General features: G+C 36.3%; 2 protein-coding genes and 1 long non-coding RNA gene across 3 annotated transcripts; 1 reads left to right on the top strand and 2 right to left on the bottom strand.

The window, feature by feature from the left end:
• Positions 1-10442: 10442 nt before the first annotated feature.
• LOC118563450 lies at positions 10443-11339 on the bottom strand. Its single transcript, XR_004931231.1, has 2 exons — positions 11256-11339; positions 10443-10860 (listed from the first exon to the last, which is right to left on the bottom strand). It is a non-coding gene; the product is annotated as an uncharacterized LOC118563450 (long non-coding RNA).
• Positions 11338-19209, top strand: atp5l (ATP synthase, H+ transporting, mitochondrial F0 complex, subunit g). Its single transcript, XM_012882687.3, has 4 exons — positions 11338-11438; positions 16714-16749; positions 16984-17144; positions 19019-19209. The coding sequence occupies exons 1-4, from the start codon at positions 11423-11425 to the stop codon at positions 19115-19117; spliced, it is 312 nt and encodes a 103-aa protein (XP_012738141.1). The 5' UTR covers positions 11338-11422; the 3' UTR covers positions 19118-19209.
• Positions 19210-19219: 10 nt separating this feature from the next.
• ift22 (intraflagellar transport 22 homolog (Chlamydomonas)) lies at positions 19220-21472 on the bottom strand. The gene is made up of 5 exons (XM_012882676.3): positions 21223-21472; positions 20231-20313; positions 19961-20044; positions 19668-19870; positions 19220-19576 (listed from the first exon to the last, which is right to left on the bottom strand). The coding sequence occupies exons 1-5, from the start codon at positions 21259-21261 to the stop codon at positions 19428-19430; spliced, it is 558 nt and encodes a 185-aa protein (XP_012738130.2). The 5' UTR covers positions 21262-21472; the 3' UTR covers positions 19220-19427.
• Positions 21473-21527: the final 55 nt, after the last annotated feature.

Below are 21527 nucleotides of genomic sequence, written 5' to 3'. Positions count from 1 at the left end.
CCATTTTCTGTGAGAAAACGAAGGATATTCCTTGTTTGAAAAACAGCAGAGAAACAACAGACCGTCGTTCAGAGGGTGTGTTTGTATTTTTTTCATATCTGCATTCAGTATGACAGTAAATAATTCATAAGTGTTTACATTTTTGACAGCCTTCAATGCCAAAGGCAGCATGAGGTCTGCGGCTGTAGTAACTCAAGATGAGACTAGATTAATTAGATTTCAAGGCACACCTTAAGATAAGTTTAGATTAAATTCTATGTCTCATAATCCTCTGCTGAGAGTCTTTACAAAGTTAATTTGCTAGGAATCACACGGAGTGACCAAATGTGGTTACTTCTGGGCACTTGAAATCTTTTAATGAGTCACCTGAGACGCTTAATGGCAGAAATGGATGGAGTTTAAGGGAAATCAAGTTTTTTTTTTAATTGGTTCCAGTGTGAGGTACTGTACTGTTGCTCCGTTAGGTGGGTGTTGTGGGGTTTGTTTCTGCATATTTACTTGATTGCTTGCTCATTTTTGAAGCTTTTGTTTACAATAAAGCGATTTTCTTTCTTACTGAAAATCAAAACATGATTACCTACGCATGCACACAACTAGAGATGAACTCAATGGCCAAAAAAACAGATGAGTACAATCAATATGAATTATAACCACATTATTAGTATGTGCATTAAACACCTGGAGGATTATGTGTGTTTATTTGTAGGCACTGTGTTATCCTGTTGTTGGGATTTTTGTAAAACGTTCTTGTTTGAATAAATCATCGGAGACTAATTAGCTGCTAAACATCTACTGCAGCTGAACCCTCCCTTTCACCTAAGTTGCGTTATTTGTAAAACATTCTGATTTAATCATAATGGTGGGTTCGAAAAGGGGAAGCAATTATATGTATGTGTAAAAAAAACACACTTATGTTTCTGTTTTGGATCAGCTGCAGACTTAAGTAGATTGTAAACCCTGTTGTGCCCTGCAAAAAATCCTATATGCTTTAGCTGGGAAATATGTTTGTGAACATGTTAATATGTGTTAAGAGGAAAGTGAGCGTAGATTTGAAAGTAGTTGTACAGAAGAAATACTTGTACTTTAAACAGATTCTTCCACCTGAGCTGAGGATCTCTGCACTTCCTCCAGAAATACCATAGACCTTCTGGCTACTTCTCTGCTTGCTTGGCCTGCCACTTTAGATGTAATGTTTTCATTAACTATAAACGAAAAATCATAAATAGCCAAAAAAAAAGGCTGGAAAACATAATTTTGTGTGTAAATAATCTATATAATGTATTTTACATATTGAATAGAGTTACTGCAATATTTTCCTTTCAATAATATTCGAATTCATTGCACATGGATGTTTATGTGAAGCCATATAATTTTGTTTAGTAAAATAATGTATTATTTCAATATCTATTCAGAAATATGAACTAATTTCTGTTTGTGCATCACCTAAAATCCTAGTGAAAAGCTCTGAAGTTTGTTATGCATGTAAAAGGTGTGACTTGAACTTGGATTCAGGTACTTACAGACACACTTCTATACAGAAAACCCCTATTATCATCTTCAGCTGTCACTTTATACATTTCGTATTAAATCATACTGTATATTCTTCAATCGTTGACTGATTGTACCTGTAATACTTTATCGGGTGGTTTTGCTGTTCTTTTTATATCTCTCTTTGCAGATGTAGAAGCAGACTCAGAGGATGTTTTATTGTTATCTCCCCTTTCTCTTTCATCTTTTAGCATTTTGTCTCAATGGATTTTCTCCCTTTTTTCCTCTGCTACCTTCCCCTTTCTGTGTCCATTGAACATGAAATACTCTCTGCATGAAATCTAATAAAGCTTCTTGCATATATAAATCAAGTGGAGCACTATGGCGAAAGCAGTAAGGCTCCATATGTGAAAGTTAAAAAGAAAAAGGTGTGACTTCTTTTGAGTGTATTGTGCAGAGTGCTAGATTAGCAGCTGACTGATTTGACAGATATTTAATCAAGAACTGTGATGGCAGGTAATTAATTCTTAGCAACAACCGCAAGGCAGGACGTGTTTCTCTGCTATACAAGCCTTTTTACCTTTAGTTTCATCATACTAACGTTTGCCGACTGCCGTTAAACTCATATTTCGAATGCAAAGCTCCATAAAGCTCACAGTTGGGCTGATTTGCAAACAGCTTTTTAATGCCTAATGTTAGCAAGCAGAAACCGTGCTTAGACTTTGCAATGTTGACTCACGCTGAGCAAATTATATGCTAAATATTTTCATGAAAGAAAATGCTGTGAAATGCTCTTTCATTTAAATATTTATCAAATCTTGTGTTTTGACAATCAAAACTTTATCTTATATCCAAATACTGGCAATGATCCTCTTTGCAGGCTGCAAGGCTAAAGATAAACTCTGCAAACACTGATGAAAAATGTAATCGACGTGTATGGGCTAAAATCTAATGAGAGTGGAGATTTCTTTCCTCTGTCTTTCTCGACAAAGACTATGTGAAGACTGTGTGACACAAATGTGATGAAAGCCAAACATAATCACAACAGGAAAGCAAATAAACAGTCTGGTCAAGATTAAGATGGGAATTACAAAGAAGAAACAGACAGACCGTTTGTTTCGGATTCCAAAATATCTACAATTCAGATTAAAACAAATGACGTCAAAGCCCCAGACTTGGCAATTAACTTCACACTTCCCCATAAATACTGAATGAGGTCTTTATCTGTCTACGGAGCATAACGCACTGATTACTGCCCAGCACTGCAGCTCTGTCTGTGCGCGCTGGTGTTTAAAGCCAAGTCTGAGGAGGTGATGTCATTTGTTTTAGCCATGTCTGCATGTAGAGGCCGCATCACAGCATGAAAAGAGGAGATACTGCAACACCACATCAAAGTTTGGGGATTTACACTTTCTCTTTGTCCCTATGCAAGGAATATTTCACTCTTGTATGGAAGTAGAGTGGATCTCAAAAAGTGAACACATCCTGGAACAAGTCTGATGCCATGGTCCTTGACTGGAATAAGTTGGATTGTCCCTGGGGATCAGATCAAGACGCCCCCTGGTTGCCTCCCTTTGGGGGTTTTCAGGCGCATCCCACTGGAAGGAGAACCCAGGGAACACCCAGGACTCACTGGAGGGACTATTCAGCCCATCCAGGGAATCGTTTAGGATCCATCCACAAGGTGCTGAAGGATGTCGCTGGAGAGAGGGATTTTTCCACCTTTAACGTTGCATTTATCCATTACTAATTATTAATTTGAGCGAAAGACAAATTTACTAGGGGACAAAATGCAGCAACTGCTTGGTTGCATAAGGTGGCATACCTTTGAACTGGTACTTTGTCATTAGAACAAATCTGATTAACCTAAAACACCAGTTAAATTGAAGATTTTCTTCTTATTTGCTTCCTTTAGTTTTGGAGATTATAAAGGGTCAAAATTATTTAATCACAAAAAGGTATCAGTCAGGAGCATTTACGATACTGAGTTTGTTTTTCCAAAAGAAATACAGTGATTTCATCTTAGCCAATATGTTTTTTTTTTTTTATCATTAATTATAATCCTTTCAGTCATCTCGCACTTAATAAAGTCATATTTCATGTGCAGCATTGTAATAGCAGCTGAGTTTGCCAGGATGCTCTCTTGTAAAGGCCATTTTAGCTAAAAAAAAAAAGTTGTTCCATTAAAGCTTATTTAAGTAGTTAAAGTCATTATAAATGCTCCTTAATGTTATGGCTTACTCAAAATTCACTATTTTAATTTGCTTCTGCCTCTGCACTGATGCCTTGAACAACAGTCACACCTTCTATAAATTAAACTTAAAGTGACATTTTTATTACATGTTGAAATGGAAATTCTAACGGCTGTTTTTTTTTTCTTTTTTCTTTTAGTGGTCATTCTATGTATGTCAGACTGACGTGTCTGGTGTGTTTGGAAACTATGATCACTTAAGTTCAAATCTGTGTGCTGTTACTCTGGTTGTCGCTTTGCATTGATGAACCAACAAAATCTGGTAAAACTAAATCCCCATAAAAGAACAAGCCAAAGGAGTGGAACTATTTTACATTATAGGAACACATGAATATAAATAGCTCATAAAATAATACAAGTGACACCCAGTTACTAAAATATAATCAAGCATCTTTAAATCCCCCAGAACTGTAAATTTAAGCACTGTTCATTGATCTTTTTTGCAGTCAACACAAAACTTTTAACCAGAATCTGTTATGACGTGCTATAGAGCTCCCCCTAGTGGTATGTGTGAATACCTGATGGCAGCTCACCTCCACAGCAGCGGTTGAACTTTAAGATAGGAAGAGATTAGACAACCATATGGAAACATTGCATTATCAAACCAACAGGGCGACCACATCTGCAATATTTACACATCAGCATATGGCAAAAATAATTTAACACCTAACGTGACTGTCCTAGATTGCTTTACGTGGGCTTCATAGAGTAAAGGTTAATCTCAGCAAATTTGAATATTGTTGAAAAGCTCATTTATTTCAGTAATTCAGGTCAAAAAGTAAAACTTATAATTATATAGATGCATTGCTTGCAGGGTTTCTTATTCCTGTTAATTCTATTATGTATGCCTTAAAGCTTATGAAAGCCAGAAATGTGGTTTCTCAGCTACTTTCAGCATGATTTAAGACCAACAATAAAAGGGTTTTAAATGTAAAACTGTCAGCCATGTATACGTAGTCAACACTTGGTCAGGACTCTTACATGGATTACTGCATCGGCGTGGCAAGGCATTGAAGTCATCAGCCTGTAGCCGTTAAGGAAGCGAAGGTTGCTCTAATAGCGATGTTCAGCTCATCTGCAATGTTGGGTCTGGTGTCCCTTATGTTCCCCTTAGCAATACTCCGTTATGTATGTGGTTTTGGGTCAGGGCAGTTTCATGGTATAACCTGCTGCAATACTAAAGTCATTAAAGCAGGTAGTGGTACTCTAGGTTGTGTGGTCATGTGACAAGTCCTGCTGGAAAATGAAATTGAAGATCTTAGAGCATTAAGTGCTCTAAACTTTCTACGTAGACGGCTTAACGCAGCGGACCGACTGCAGCGGATGAGACGGTTCCTCGAATCATCATTATACTGTGTAAACTTCAAGGCTTGTGTAAACTTTGTCTCTCTGCTCTTGATTTCCATATGAAATGCAAAATAAATTTTCACCTAAAAAAAAATTATACTTTCCTTCACAATTGGCTCAATGATGCAGTCAACCTTGTCGCATTGGTGTTTTTTTTTCTACCCCACTTACTCTCGGATACCGCGCTGTGCAAGCAGCCAGCTTCTTTAGCAAACGACCATTTGTGGATTACAGTGCGTGTGAAGACTGCTTGCCCGACAAAATCAAGTCAGCAGTCTTGCCTGTGACTGAGCAGGCCATAACATTCATGTGTTATAATACTTTATTAGTCCTGATAAATGTAATTTTCAGATACGTTGATATTTAGATTTTCTTTAGCTGTAAATCATAATCATCAAAACTAAGAAAACAGTGCCATAAATATCACTACTGATATGAGGGCTATGAATCCATGAGATCTACTTTTTGATTTAAATTGCTAACATAAAATGTTTGCTATGATATTAAACTTTTTAGGAAGCACCCTCATACAAGGTAAAAAAGCTATGCAACACACAAAGTCAGTATAAAACATGGTAATGAAAAGCAATGAGCTCAGTAAAACACTTTACAAATGTCACTAACAAATTAAGAGCTTCTTTCTCGCGTTTGATTTATGCTGCTCTCATGTTCTGAAGTTGTTTTTATTTTTCATGGATTCTTATTAGTAAGACTTTAGTGTGGCTTTAACAGTCACAAAGAATTAAGAATTGATGAATACAGGAAGCACTGAAGCTTAGCGCTGAGGAAATCTCAAATAGTTTCTACATGACATCCGAGTATTGTTTCCAAGTTAAAAGCGTTTCTAGGTTAGACATACTACTCAAGTTAGCGCTGTCTTCTATTACTGGAATAAATGCCGTAAAGATTTAGGAACCAAAGTGAAAATGCCCGAATACGTTAAAAATGTTGTCTTAAACTGCACATTAACACCTAGACTGTTTTCAATTTAACATTGTCTTACAGATAATATGTGTCCTGCATTGATAAAGTAAGTTGAATTTGTGAATAAATGGCATTGGGAGGTATTTTTTGTTTATCGTTAAAAAGTATATGTCAGCTCTGCTTTTGTTGGCCATGTTTTGTTTTGGAAGTGTTTTGTTTTTGAGGGCAACGGGATGAGTCAGACGAGAGTGAGTCATCCATGTAAAACCGCACAGGCGAAACATTACAAAACTGACAGTTTATTTCCCTCCTTTCATAACTACAGCCAGTAATACGCAACCCTTCAGACATTTTCTGAATTTATAAATGTTTTCTTGCAATATTCTGCTTTAGATTACCTCACTGTAAAGAGGTTTTGGTCAGTTTTACAATAACTCACTGGCAGCTGGATACCAATAAGGACCTAGGAACATAGCGTTTGCACTATTGCTTCTGTAATGCAATTTAAAAAAGTAAAATCAGTTCTATGATTCATTTACATTACTATTGCTGTGCTTTCAATTACACCGCTACTGTATCTCTACTGTAATTCATTTACAGTATGTTTGACTGAGTTGAGCGAAGCATAAAATCAGCACAGTGAATGTACAGTATGTATTGTTATTCACTACATACATACTATTGTTGTTCTTAAAGTTTTTTGGAAATGTATGGGAGCCTAAAGTGATATTGAAACGTGGTTAAGACTTTAGGAACTTTACAGTTCTTTCAAAAGAGATGTCACTGTCTAATCTTTTTTTATTAACCATGCAGAGGAAAGTGATTTAAGGAGAGGTAAACAACAGAGATCACTTTGTTTTATTCACTAAACATTATTTTATTTACAGATGTTCTCATATTTTCCTCACATGTGAGGAAAATGTGTGTACCCTGTGCTAGATGGTAGAATTCTGGCCGGGTCCTTCTGCAGTAAACCGTCCACAAACCATAACACTTCCAGCTCTATACATCACAGCTGGCATGGGTTGCCTTGCCTGGAATGAAATATTTGATTGTACAACATGACCTCTGGTGTCTAAATAATTACATTTTAGACCAATCTGGACCACAGAATATCTATGTTCTCTTTGATAAACCTCCGTTGAGCCTTCATGCATTTCTTAGAGAGCAAAGGTTTCTCCTCCTTGCACATCTCCAATAAAAGATAAACATGTGCAGTCTCTGATTGTAGAGAAATACACTTCCATGTGTTTAGCAGAAAAAAAAAATCATGCCACAAGTCCCATGTTGACAGGTTTTTGACAACTTTTTGCTTCCTGACCTCTCCTCTCAGGGTGAGCTTGTTTGGAGAGCCAGATGAACATTTCAGCAGCATTTTTTTTAATGTTCTCCACTTGTCTCAAATGTCTGAGTTTAAACAGGGCATACCTCCTTCACAATGCTGAGTGAAAGCGCTTTACTGATGTGCATGTGGTATGCCTAGGTGTAACGTTAGCTGGGGGGAAAAAAAGTTCAGTAACTTGACTTAAACTACATAAAATTAAATTGTTTTGTTGTCGGTGGTAAATTTAGATCTAGTTAAAGCCAACTATTTTATTGCATTGTCTTATTTTCGTTAGAAGATATTTTTAAATTTAAATTAATTTAATTAATCAAATACTAAAATAAACATATGCTCATATATAAATCATTGTATTAAAAATGTATAGAAATTTTGTCAAGCTTGCCACTCACAATAGACCAGTTCACCCGTGACGTTACGACCTACGTCCGCGCTACACCCGGGTCACGCTGGTAGGACTGTTCTCGCCAACCACCATGACAAAACGGGTGAATTAGAGCATGCTTTTAGTTTGTTTATTTTCTAAATATAAACAATGCCTATTACTTGTTGTGCTCCCGGTTGCACACAGAGGCATTTCAAGTCGTCGGATGTACCTTTTTTTTTTTTCGTAAACCGAAGGACAAACAAAGACGAAAGAAATGGATAATTTCAATGAATAGGATGCAGGCAGACAATCCCAATCGACTGTGGGAGCCATCATACCACGACATAATTTGCAGTCTACACTTCATCTCCGGTAAATACAACTTAATTTTGCACTAGTCAATGTTCTACTTAAATAATTCATCCATCCAATTTCTGACCCGCTTAATCCCTCATGGGGTCACGGGGGTTGCTGGCATAGACATAATATAAGAGTAGACCCCGCATATTTTTGATTAGAATGTGAGTTTTCTAATATTAGGTAGAGAGATAAAGGGTCTACACGTCAAAGTCTTTGTGACTTAGTCTCTTCAAAATTGCATCTGCTCTGTGAAGGCATCAGATAGACATTAGTGAATAAACAGCATATAAATAAATAAATATATATATATATATATATATATATATATATATATATATATATATATATGTGTATATATATATGTATATATATATATGTATATATATACAGTGAACCCTCGCTATATAGCGGTTCACCTTTCACGGTCTCGCTGCTTCACGGATTTGCATTGATGAGCCGTTCATTACAGTTCTCAAACATAATCGATGGTGGCATATCAGTTTATAAGAATCTTTTTGCCCAGAAGAAAAGAGAGCGACAACTACCAATAAAACTATGTTCTTCTCCCGAAAAAAAACACACCTGCACCACGGGCTTTAGAAGAAAAAAACGCTACAGAGCGGAGTCACGGATGCAGCGCCTCAGTCAGAAGAACAGTGACTGAGCAGCAATACACACAAGTCACTATTTGTCCTACTGTACTTTTTATTTTTTTTTATAATAATTTTTCATTTTCTCCCGTTCTAATCCGATGACTCGGGTCGCGGTGGGTCGTTGCTGATCTCCGCAATTTGATGATTAAAATTATTATTTTACAGCACAGTAGTTATTTGTAAATAATGAAAAAAACGTTTATATAGTACTTTTATTTGTTAAACAAATGCTTGGGCCTGTAAAAAGGTTTTGTTCTATAGTTTCAATGTACTATGGAGTATTTCATTGTATATAATAATTGTAAAGAAATTAAATGAAAATAAAGGTTACTACTTCACAGATTTCGCCCATCACGGGTTCTTTTTGGAACGTATATGTACATATATATATATATATATATATATATATATATATATATATATATATATATATATATATATATGTATGTGTGTGTGTGTGTGTGTGTGTGTGTGTGTGTACATGTACAAATGAAACAGTAAGGCTTTGAACTATTCTTAAAAAAGAAAATTTATACATTTCAGGAACAGACCCTGACCCTCTTCAGCAGCAGTATGATCAGCTACAAAGGGATTACGCAGGACTTCAACAGGACTATCAACGTTTTCTGGATGAAAATCGACATCTCAAGGCCCAATGTGAAGCAAGTCGGTTTACCGACACAATACTCAACAACTCAGTGATTAAAAACATTGACAGGACTTCCTACTGTGGACTTATTCCAGTGGTTAATGTCCCTTGTGTGTCTTTATCTGAAACCAGTCGGGAAATTGTGTTCTGGTGACATTCTTCTACTGGTTTTGATGAAACTGAAACTTGGCTGTACCAATAAAGACTTGCCAATACGGTTTAAGGTTGCCCCGACACAGGTGTCTGCCATCTTGAATAGCGCCATACCCATAATAGCTAAAAAACTGGAATTCCTCATACGTTGGCCAACAAAAGGTGAGGTGCTGAAGAATATGCCAAAATTGTTCAGGCGGCGCTACAGGAGAGCTAGGGTAATTATTGACTGTAGTGAGATTTTCATTCAGCGACCTGCGAATTTGAGTGACCGGGCAACGACATGGTCCAACTACAAGCATCATAATACAGCAAAATTCTTGATTGGCATCACCCCTTATGGAATGGTTAGTTTTGTTTCTTCCAACTGGGGTGGACGAGCTTCCAATAAAGAACTGACCAAACAATCCGGTTTCTATGATAGACATGAGCCTGTTGATTTGGTGTTGGCCGATAGAGCATTTCTAATTGCAGAAGAACTGGCTGCTTATGGGGCATCATTAGCCATGCCTCCATTTTCCAAGGGAAAGTAACAATTCTCGCAAAAAGAAGTGGAAGAGTCAAGGCATATATCGCAGCTGAGGATTCATGTTGAACGAGCAATTGAGCTTGTAAAACGATATGGAATTTTGAAAAATATTATGCCATTAACACTGTCTCATCATATTGATTCTTTACAGATCATATGTTGTGCAATTACAAATGTTTTGCCTAAACTGTTGAAGTGACAAAATATGGGACACAAGCAGCTGTCAACAATTTTGTTTTTGGTAAAGATGTTGTTATAATAAAGCTCCCACTAGGGGGCGTGTTGAGTGGTTTGTGTACACGTATTTATGTATGACAAATACCAAAATGTTTATCTACCAACTGAACGCAAAATACATTTCAATAAATACAATCACAACAAGTTTGTATGTTGCTTTTATTTCTTAACTTTCCAACAAGATACAAAATCTCAACTTGTAAACTTCTGCTGGATGATGACTGGCACAAGTTCATCTACTGCAAAAGACATACATTTTGAAACTAGCTCCTGTACAAAAGCATGATCATACTTTGTTGTTTGCACATGAACACCTCCGTGTGTAAACACAACAAAGTCGCAGAACATTTTTTTTTTTTTACAAACATACATCTGAAATTGAACTTGGGTGTAGTAGCGGTGGCTCTGTTTTAACAGAGTATTTTTCACAGTAAACTCTGGCTATGTGTCCTTGTAATTTTCTCCAGGTTGTCGCATTGGTGCTGAAGTCTTTCAGAAAGTCAGCACATCGGGTTTAAAGATCATCAGCCGAACATTCCTTTGTCTCGGCGACTCAGCAACTGAAACATATTACATGCAAAATACTTTAAAAACTAAAGAATACGTTGTTTTATGGATGTAAAGAAAACATGCGAAAAAACATGTACATTCATATCATAACTTTGAAGTGCCATTCAAAATAATTCACAATATAGTTCGAGTATGGTTCTCATAATTTATGCTTTCTTATGAATGTCATACAGTTGTAAATAATTATGCACCTAACTACCAGAGTTTCATATTGAACAATCTTACAGATAAGATTGCGACCCGATAAAACACCTTTGATTTTTATCTTAACACCGTGTCTCGTCGTGTAATAAATAATATTCGCTGGGGATTCAAAAGAAATTGTAAACCTGAATAATTCTTTGTGAACAATGTTTAAAAAAAAAAAAAAAAAAAAAAACCCTACTGGTGGCAGGTCTTCATCTTCTGAGGCGCTGTCCGTGTCCGACTCCGCTTTCGTAAGACAGTTATGCGGAGTCTTCCATGTCCGTGCTTTTATTTTGAAGTTACCAACCCGGAAGCAGATCCCGCTTCTTCCTTTTTCCTCTGCGGTGTACTTGGAGAGATTTCAATATGGCTCAGAAAGTTCAGAATCTCGTCGCGGAGGAGAAAACTGCGCCCAGAGAGAGCGGGGTTGGTCGAAGCTCTGTGGACGGAACAAACAAGGCGGTAGGATTTGAAATTTGGCGGTTAGCATAAACTGTACATTGACTGTAGCTACATGGCTTCTACATCAGGAGGAAATAGTGGGAATGAGATGGAATGGATGATTTCTAGATCATCACGAATGAAAAGAACAATTAAGAAAAGACAAGAAAGAGCAAGAAGTTGGTCAGAAGAAAGTGAGACAAGAGCAGACATTAGCAAAAGAACAAAAACAAATGAAAGGGCGAATTCAGATGAACACAGTCAAGTTAATTTAGAAGCAGAATATAAAGTTGTGGTAGAATTCAAGCAAGAGGGGGGAGCTATACATCCCATAAAACTGACTAAAGCAATAGAGGCAGAAATAGGAAAAATAAAAATGGCTAGAATCATGAACAACAGAAGAGTGTTGATACATGCTAACAGCGAATCACAGCAACAAAAGATCATGAAAATGAAAAACCTAATGGGGGAAAGAGTTAGAACTCATATACCAGGATTGTTAGCGAGGCTAAGAGGAGTGATTTCAGGAGTTCCGCTGGAAATGACAATGGAAGATGTAAAAGCAGAAATCAAAGGAGGGAAAATAACTGATGCCACTAGGATTAAAAGTAAAAGAGACGGAGAACTTAAAGATACTATGGCAGTAATTTTACAGTTTGAAAATAGTATGCCTGGAAATATCCAGCTGGGTTACATGAACTATAGAGTTAGAGAGTATATCCCTAAACCCCTCCGCTGTTTCAAGTGTCAAAGAATGGGACACACTGCAAAGGAATGCAAAGGAAAAATCAGGTGTGCAAGATGTGGAGGTCCACATGAATATGGAAAATGTGAGAAAGATGCAAAAATCAAATGTTGTAATTGTGGAGGAGAACATAGTGCAGCTTATGGTGGATGTCAAATACAAAAGGAAGCTAGGGAAGCTCAAAGAGTTAAAATTACAGAAAGAATTTCATATGCTGAAGCCTTAAAAAGAGTAAAGAAAGACAGTAATAGAGGAATGGGAGAAACAGGTCAAAGAAACTCAGCTTGGAATATAAATCAAGTGCAGAACGGGCAGAGACAAATACTGGCTCCAAATACAAATATCCAAAATGCATGCTTGCATAAATGTAGAGTGGATGAAGATACGATGGTGGTGAAAAAAGAAAACTTTGTAGCATTTATATGCCATATTGTTAATGTAACAGTGCAAATGAAGAAGAAAAGTGATAAAATAAAGGAAATAGTTACAGCAGCTGGAAGATTTTTAGATATGAAAGAAATACAAGCAGATCAAATACATACCATTCTAAGTGCCACTGAAACTACAGGAAATACCCAGGACTAGGATTCAAGTGTTCTTTTTAATGGTTCTATATATACTTCAATGGAATGCTCGAAGCTTAATAGCCAATGGACAAGAATTTAAAAAGTATATTTATGAATTAGAAATAATACCTGATATTATATGTATACAAGAAACATGGTTAAAACCAAATCTAGATTTTAAGATCCCTGGATATAATATGGAAAGACAGGATAGAAGTGATTGTAATGGAGGAGGATGTGCTACCTTAATTAAAGATGGAATAGCTTATAAGAAAATCCAAATGAATAATGAATTAGAATGTATTATTATAGAAATATTTAATGTAAGAAAATATGGTAATATTAAAATTATAAACTATTATAATCCATGTAAAAATCTTGATTGTAAAAAGCTTAAGGAAATGGCTGGGAAATTACATAGAAGAGAAGTATGGTGCGGTGATTTTAATGCTCATAATAGTCTCTGGGGCAGCAAAAAGACAGATCAAAATGGCAACATAATAGAAGAAATAATGGATGAAAGGTCACTAGTTTGTCTTAACAATGGAAAAGGTACCAGAGTTAATGTACATAAAAATACAACATCATGTCTAGACATTACATTAGTATCTGACTGTCTTGTAGGATCATGTGAATGGAACGTCAACAGGGAATCCACAATAGGGAGTGATCATTTTCCAGTAAGTACTATAATTAATGATAATATAAAGAGGCAAGAAGATGTCATAATCACAAGATGGTGTTTTAATAAAGCTGATTGGAAAAAATTTAAAGTAAAGTGTGAGGAAAGCAGACATTTGGTTACATTAAAAGGTAACATAGAAGAGTGTACAAGCCAGATAACAAAACATATTTTAAATGCTGCAAATTCAAGTATACCAAAAACAATAATAAAAGGAAGGAAAAAAGTAGTCCCTTGGTGGAATGATGAATGTACTAAAGCGATTAAAGATCGTAACAGGGCATTTAAAATACTGCAGAAAAATTTAACACTTGAAACTCTTATTAATTATAAAAAGAAAAGAGCAGTAGCTCGAAAAATTATTAAAGAAGCCAAAAAGAAAACGTGGAGAGAATATACTTCCTCAATAGGATCTGAAATTAAATTGCAAAATGTATGGTCAATGTTTAGGAAAATGATTGGGGAAAGGAGTGGTATTAAAATACCAGCCTTAGTCAGAGATCAGGAAGTAGTAGTGTTAAATAAAGATAAGGCAGATTTGTTGGGGGAAGCATTTGCGGCAGTACATAGTGGGGAACATCTTACAAACATTCATAGACAACAGATGAATCAAAAAATTAGCAAACATAAAAATATTTTGGGAAAAAGTCAAACATATAATTCAACATTAGACATAAATATAACTATGAAGGAAATTAAAGCAGTATTGAAAGGGACAGGATATTCAGCTCCTGGGGAAGATCAGTTATGCTATGCTATGTTTAAACAGATTCCTGAAGTAACATTAGAATTAATATTAAAACTGTTTAATAAAATATGGAAAGAAGGTGTAATACCAAATAGATGGAAGAGAGCAATAATTCTACCGTTTAATAAACCAGGGAAAGATCCTACAAATCCAAATAATTACAGACCAATAGCATTAACTTCACACTTAAGTAAGTGGATGGAGAAAATAGTGATTAATAGACTAGAATTTATTCTTGATCATAAGAAATTAATCAATGAAAATCAGTGCGGATTTAGGAAGGGAAGATCAACAATGGACGCAATAACTAGAGTTAGTAATGATATAGAGAAAGCTTTAAAAATGAAAGAAATTATGATTGTAGTATTTTTTGACATAGAAAAAGCGTATGATTCATTATGGAGAGAAGGATTACTTATAAAAATGAAACAGATGGGAATAGGAGGGAAAATGTTTAATTGGATAGCAAATTTTTTGAAGGATAGAAAAATAAAAGTTAAGATTGGAAATGATTACTCAAAAGAATTGAATATTGAAAATGGAATTCCACAAGGTAGTGCAATTAGCCCAATACTATTTAATATTATGATAAATGATATCTTTTCTGAAACAGAAGAATGTATAAAATCTGCATTATATGCTGATGATGGAGTTTTATGGATGAGAGGAAAGAATACAAGATTTGTTATAGGTAAAATTAAGAAAGCGATTAATAAAGTAGAAAAATGGTCCTTTGAATGGGGTTTTAAATTATCAACAAGTAAATCTTGTTATATGATTTTTACAAATAAGAAAAACATAGACATAGGTACAATAACATTATATGAACAACCATTGGAAAGGGTAGCAGAATTTAAATATCTGGGAATATGGTTGGATCAATCATATACATGGAAAACGCATACAAAGAATCTGGAAACTAAATGTAAGAAAGTGATAAATCTATTAAAGGCTGTGGCTGGAAATAACTGGGGTGCAGATAGACAGTCATTATTAAACATATATAGGGCTCTCATGAGATCAACAATAGATTACGGTAGTTTTATATATGGAGTAGCAGCTAAAACAACATTACAAAAAATAGATACTTTACAGAATAGGGCTTTACGTATATGTACAGGAGCAGTAAAATCGACACCTATTAATGCCCTTCTAGTAGAGACTGGAGAGATTCCACTAGAAATAAGAAGAATAAAATTAGCTTTGACATACTGGATGAAAATAAAAAGTAAAAAAGATGAAAATGTAAATGCAACAATATTAAAATATTGTTGGGAATATTCAAAGTTCCATAGTAATGGATTTGGATGGAACATAAACAAATGGATTAAAATATATGAATTAGAAGATAAAGAAATAGCTCAATTTAATCCAATTAACGTTAGCCCTCCATGGATATTTCCGGCAGTAAATGTAGACATAAAACTACTTAAAATGAAAAACGATTGGTATTTAAAAGAAATAGGGGTAAAAACTGATATATACTTAAGAAACTCATATTATAATTATGTTAAAATATATTCAGATGGTTCTAAGAATTCAAAAGGATGTGTGGGAATAGGAATTTATATATCTGAGTTTAAAATTGACATATCTAAAAGACTATCTGATCAACTATCTGTATTTACGGCAGAAACGGTGGCAGTTATCATCAGTTTGCAGTGGGTAGAGGAGGTGCGACCAGACAGAGTAGTAATTTGCACAGATTCCAGAGCAGTCATAGAAAGTATTCAAGGAGAAGGAAACAATAGGAAAGATCTAGTACTAGAAATTCAACATAGCTTATTTAGATTATACAGAGGTGGCATTGATGTTTGGTTCTGTTGGGTACCAGCACATCAAGGTGTAAAAGGCAATGAAAGGGCAGATAAATTAGCAAAAAGGGCTTTAGATCAGGCAATAACGATTAAAATACCTATTGGCAAAGGGGAAGGGAAATCAATTATTAAGAATAAAGAAATGGAAATATGGCAAAAAAGATGGAATGAAGATAAGAAAGGAAGGAAATTATATAAAATACAGAAGTCAATATTTAGTAGAAATGTTAAGGAGAGAAATAGAAGGGAAGAAATAATAATGAGTAGATTGAGAGTAGGGCACACATATTTAAATGATACTTTATATTTAATAGGGAAGAAAAATAATGATAAATGCGAAAAATGTGGAGAGAAAGAAAATGTAGAACATATACTATTGAACTGTAAAACATATGAACGTGAAAGGGAGAAATTGAGAAGAATAGTTGGAAAGACAGATCAAGAATGGAGTTTGAAAGGAATATTGGGAAATGATGGAAATATAATGGATATTTGTATGATAAGAAAAGCGTTATTTATTTTTCTTCATAACACAAAATTAAAAAATAGAATATGACTGATGTAGAATACAGTTGCTACACACTCGTGTACAGTAGGTGGCGGTATGCACCTTAAAGTTGATTGCGACCCGCCATAATAGAAAAGAAGAAGAAGAAGAAGAATCTCGTCGCTAAAGTGCCCACACTTGTCGCTGGTAAGTGAACGTTGCTTTTATGCTCTTCTTTTCCAGCGGGTATAAAAGGAGCTAGAAGCAGGAAGTTAGATTAAAAAGCTGCGTTGGGTCGGCGTGTCACACCTGCTCAGGTTCTCTGTGACCTCTGCGTATTTTTTCACCTCAGGTTCTCCTGTCTGGCTATTAAAACCCGACACAACGCTCCAGCTTTTTTCACTTCTTGAAATAAATAAGGTGGTGTTCGTGTGCTTGCAGCCGCTGTCACCTACTCCAAACCCCGGCTAGCGACCTTCTGGTACTACGCCCGAGTGGAGCTGGTCCCTCCGTCCCCTGCTGAGGTCCCCAAAGCCATAGAGGCCGCCAAAGGTCTGGTCAAGAGCTACCAGATGGGACGGCTGGGACAGACCACAGTCAAGGTGAGTTTCATTGACCACAACCTGAATATTGTTTTTTATTTTTTTATTTTTTTTATTTGGCAGATTTAACTGCACATAAAATGTCTCATTAATTCACCCAGGTTCACAGTTTGCTCTTTGGGAGCTAAACATCTCTCACTTGAAAGATTTTCAAGAGCTCTGTCCACTGACCTACAAATTTAAATCCTTGATTGTGCTCAAACAGCAAAAACCGACAAATATAACTTGGAAACAACTTATTTACTTTTTTTGCAGCAACAGTCTTATCTCACAAAATTTTTAGAAAAATCCAACTTTTAAATCTATAAACTGGTGCTATTCCAATATTTTATTTCAGAAGAATATCATTTAGTTCTAATGGTTACCAACCCTGGTCCTGCACGGTTTTAGGTGTTTCCCTACTGCCACACACCAGGCTTAATGGGTGACTATATCCTTAGCACCTGATGCTGAGGAGATGATGCAGTCATTTGAATCGGGTGTGCTGGAGCAGAGACTCATCATTTTATTTTTATTTATTTATATATATATATATATCCCCACACAGTTTTTTTTTTTTTTTTTTATAATCTTGGACACATAGGACTGTTTTTTGAGAAGTTTTCATCCGCACAAACCTGCACACACAACCCTCTAAGCTTTGTTTTAAACATGTCAAATGCATAGGTGGCAGTGTAGCATGGGGTTTGACACAAACATCAAGCATGTTCAATAAGATCTTTATGGGTTGGCAGGGGACACGCCGTGTAGACCGGGCTCGTTAGGAGGGAAAAGTCTGAGGACGCCGACAGCCATAACAAAGCCAATATTGGCCTTAGCGTAAACACAACACCGGACGGGCGCCATCTTTGTTGTCATTTGGGAGCGTGAGGCGTATGTGTGAGAGAAGCAAAGCTATGACATCATCGTTTCAGAAAAAAATTATCTACTCAGCCTCCCAACAGATTTCTTCTCATCTTGCTTTTTTGTGTCACATTTAAATGTTTCCGGTTATCAACAGATTAGCAGCAAAATATTCTGTATTAATCTCTATGAAGATGCAGCAAAAACGCAACTTCGCTTAGTTTCTCTTCACAATGGGAGAGACACAAAAGCTCGACAAATGGCCTTTTAGCTAAACATTTAAAACGGCTACAAGTGTGACAGACGGGGGTAAATTATGAGCGAACTTTGTCACCACACACGGCGAACAGGCTGTGGTGAGGACGGTCAAATTCTTCAAAGCTCGCTGTTGGAGACCTGTCATACGACTGAAGTTGAAGTAGTTTTTTTTTTTTTTTTTTTTTTTTTTTTAACTACTGGTGCCAGTGAATCTGAAAGATGCCGTAAACATTCAGATGACGTCAGTAGAGCCAGATTACCACTGCAGGATTCTAAGGCCCTTTTTCATATTGCAGACCAGATCATCTGTATTTGAGGCAACTACAGAGAATGCTTTAAACGTCTGTTTTGTGAGCAAACACTCTGTGGAGCTTTATATTTTTAAGAAATGACCTGCGGGTAAATGTTTGAGCACGGGCCAGAGTTAATATAATCCCTGCAGAAAAATTTAATTAATAATATATAAGTATAAAGGACAGTTTTGCAGGAAAAAAGACTGTCCGGATTATAAAAACAATTTCTAACATATCATGAAAAACCTGACATTCCAGAAAGGTTTGTGGAGAAATCAAATCAATAGTAATGGATTATAATGAACTATCATTAAGTAAAGGATATTCATATTCTAAACCTCCCGATCACAAGAAAAACAAACCACGTAGAGTGGGGTGGGAGGGGGGATCTGAATAATCATGTTTTGTTTTTACTTACGAACCTAATTTAAAGTACTGTTCTTACATGAAAATTCTTTTTCTTTTTTTTTTCTGCTTCAGGATGCCTTGAGGAACGGACTTGTGACCACCGAGGTGTTGATGTGGTTCTTCATCGGCGAGTGCATTGGGAAAGGAAGCCTGATTGGATACGATGTCTAATTAATGAATTTCCTCTCTTCACGCTTCTGATTGTGACATTCTCAAGAAAATTCCCTTTGCTTTTCGAATAAAACTATAGAATCAGCCTCGGATATTCACTTCCATTGTATATGTGGATATGTTTTATTTACAGAAGATTTACAAAAGTACAATCTAACAACAAAAACCAGCAGGAGCATCTAACTGTTGGTAAATATCAGGGTTACAAAATGCTTTATAATACCTCATTGAGATCTCAAGTTATTAATGATCACATACTTAAAATCTGTGAGTCAAACTAAGTACGATGGATGTTTGGTAGACTTTACTGCTACGTAATGATGGACATCTCCTCCCGCTCCCGACTCTCAGACATCGCTTTCACAACATTTCCCAAGTATCTGCAGAAAGCATGTCGCAAATCCTCTGGCTCTTCCTCCAGGTTGGAGTGAATAAGTGGCAGCCTGCTCAGATTTGGTGCTGCATCAAAAAAAAAAAAAAAAAAAAACATCACTCCAGGAAACGCCCTTTAACATAAGTACTAAATTGAGAGATGCTACATAAAGCTTACCTAAAGGCAGCCGGCCAGCTTCCACCTCAGTCCCTGGCTTGTGGTGAGCTATGAGTAAACACTGGCTGTCCTGCAAACTTTGGGTGGAGATGAACATGGAGTGCCACGTCTCGATTTCTTTGAGGTGACTCGGAACATCCGGATTGAAGATGATCGCCACACCGCTGCTGTCCTTCATGAGTGCAGGCCAGCAGGATTCATATCTACAAAAAAAAAGTCCAGTTATGAAAAATCTTGTTTTTCATTGTAATATTATAAGCCTTTTTTTTTTTTTTAAAAAAACGTCAACTAACTTAAAATCCCCAGAACAGTCCCAAAGTTCAACCTCGCAGGTCTTGACATCACTGCCGTCAGGCTGGGATTCAAACTCCAGGATCCTTGAGAAAGAAGTGCCGTCCAGTAATCAAGACAGAATTTTACACTGAGCTGTGACGTTAAACACTAAAATGCTTCAAACTTGAGTGAGATAAATTAATATTACTTTACTATCAGCAAAGGGGACATTAAACTGTTAAGTATACTATTACGTGCAGCCATCTACCATCACCACAGGACTAGTGTACCTGACTCCTTGAGTTGGCCTGTATTCTCCACCCACGGTTTCTGTTGTGTCCGAAAGAAAGTTGGCAAGGACAGTTTTGCCACTCTGAAAAAGAAGCGTGTATCTGGCTTTAAAAATATGCATGCATCCTTTCCACATTTTGCAATAAATGATTCGCTTTGTAGTGTTATTTTGTTTGGAACCTGCAGCCAAGTAGAAAAGCACTGATGAAGCTTTTCCTAGCCTGCTTTGCTTTACGTCTGACTGTCCAGATTAATATTTTCTTACGACAATAAGTGCTAAGCATTTCTGCAACCTTTTGTTTTAAATGGGTCAAAAAAGACCGTATAGATATAAATTTGGTGCAAGAATAGCCCAGTCAAAGTTCAGACCTAAACCCACTGACAAACTGTAACAACACTTGTACATTTGCATTTACAGATGTTCTCCGTGTAATCTGACAGAGCTTGGCATATATTGTGAAGAGTTCTGCGTGTCTAAAGACGAGTAAAGTGTGCACAGGACTGTCCCAAAGGCTTGCAATTGCAATGAAAGATGGTTCTAAAGAGTAGTGCATCAGATGTGTTATACAAATGCATATAAAACCAACCTATCAATGACTTTCCACTTCACAGTTAATAAAGCAACTTTATGTTGGATAGATACATTTGTCTCAATAAAGTTAAAATATGTTGTTGTAATTTAAGAAGTGGTTAAATTCAAAGGTTTTGAATGCTTTTGCAGCCCAGTGTATTTCTATTGCGGAGTATAATAGAAACACTTGAAACGACACAAAAATATTGAATTTAAGTAGGTGCTACTTTTGACTTTTGCATGCTTGCACGAAGAAATACTAGATTACCGACGTCATTTTATGCGACAAGGTTAGATTTTGAGAAACGTCTCCGTGTATTACTGAATGATTTTACTGATGCAAACGGTCACAGTCCAGATGAGAGCGTACTTGTCCACAGATTACAGCAAAAGACAGAGCAATACGGCAGCCAGTCTTACCTCATTGGGACCAACGAAAATAATTTTTGCTTTAAACATTTTCACCAGCCGAGCATTAACTTGGAAGGCAAACTTGCGACGACGAAGCCCCGACAACGCAAAGCTAATGTACTAAGCTATATTTTTTTAAAACATTCTAGTAGTATTCTCCGTTTTAAGCAGACAAAATATAAATTTAGCTTCGTGGATAGCTGGTCCCGCTAGATCGGTAGGTGATCTGTGCAGACGAAATAAACTTCCTTTTCGTTTCTATGGTTTCAGCTAGTGCTTTTCTTTCTCTTATGTTCATTGGCTGCTGGGAACTC

The sequence above is a fragment of the Fundulus heteroclitus genome, chromosome 6 (genome assembly GCF_011125445.2).
Source record: "Fundulus heteroclitus isolate FHET01 chromosome 6, MU-UCD_Fhet_4.1, whole genome shotgun sequence".
Lineage (NCBI taxonomy): Eukaryota > Metazoa > Chordata > Actinopteri > Cyprinodontiformes > Fundulidae > Fundulus > Fundulus heteroclitus.
Note: the sequence above shows the minus strand (reverse complement) of the source record. Positions and strands in the feature narration are given on the sequence as shown.

Excerpts from the sequence above, each read along its gene's own strand:
- atp5l (XM_012882687.3), top strand. Across the intron at positions 16,750-16,983 it reads AGTGCCCACACTTGTCGCTG|CCGCTGTCACCTACTCCAAA; the intron begins GTAAGTGAACGT and ends GTGTGCTTGCAG. Across the intron at positions 17,145-19,018 it reads TGGGACAGACCACAGTCAAG|GATGCCTTGAGGAACGGACT; the intron begins GTGAGTTTCATT and ends TTTCTGCTTCAG.
- ift22 (XM_012882676.3), bottom strand. The coding sequence starts at position 21,261 with ATGTTTAAAGCAAAAATTATTTTCGTTGGTCCCAATGAG. Across the intron at positions 20,045-20,230 it reads AGGCCAACTCAAGGAGTCAG|GATCCTGGAGTTTGAATCCC; the intron begins GTACACTAGTCC and ends TTCTTTCTCAAG. Across the intron at positions 19,577-19,667 it reads AGCTGGCCGGCTGCCTTTAG|CACCAAATCTGAGCAGGCTG; the intron begins GTAAGCTTTATG and ends TTTTTGATGCAG.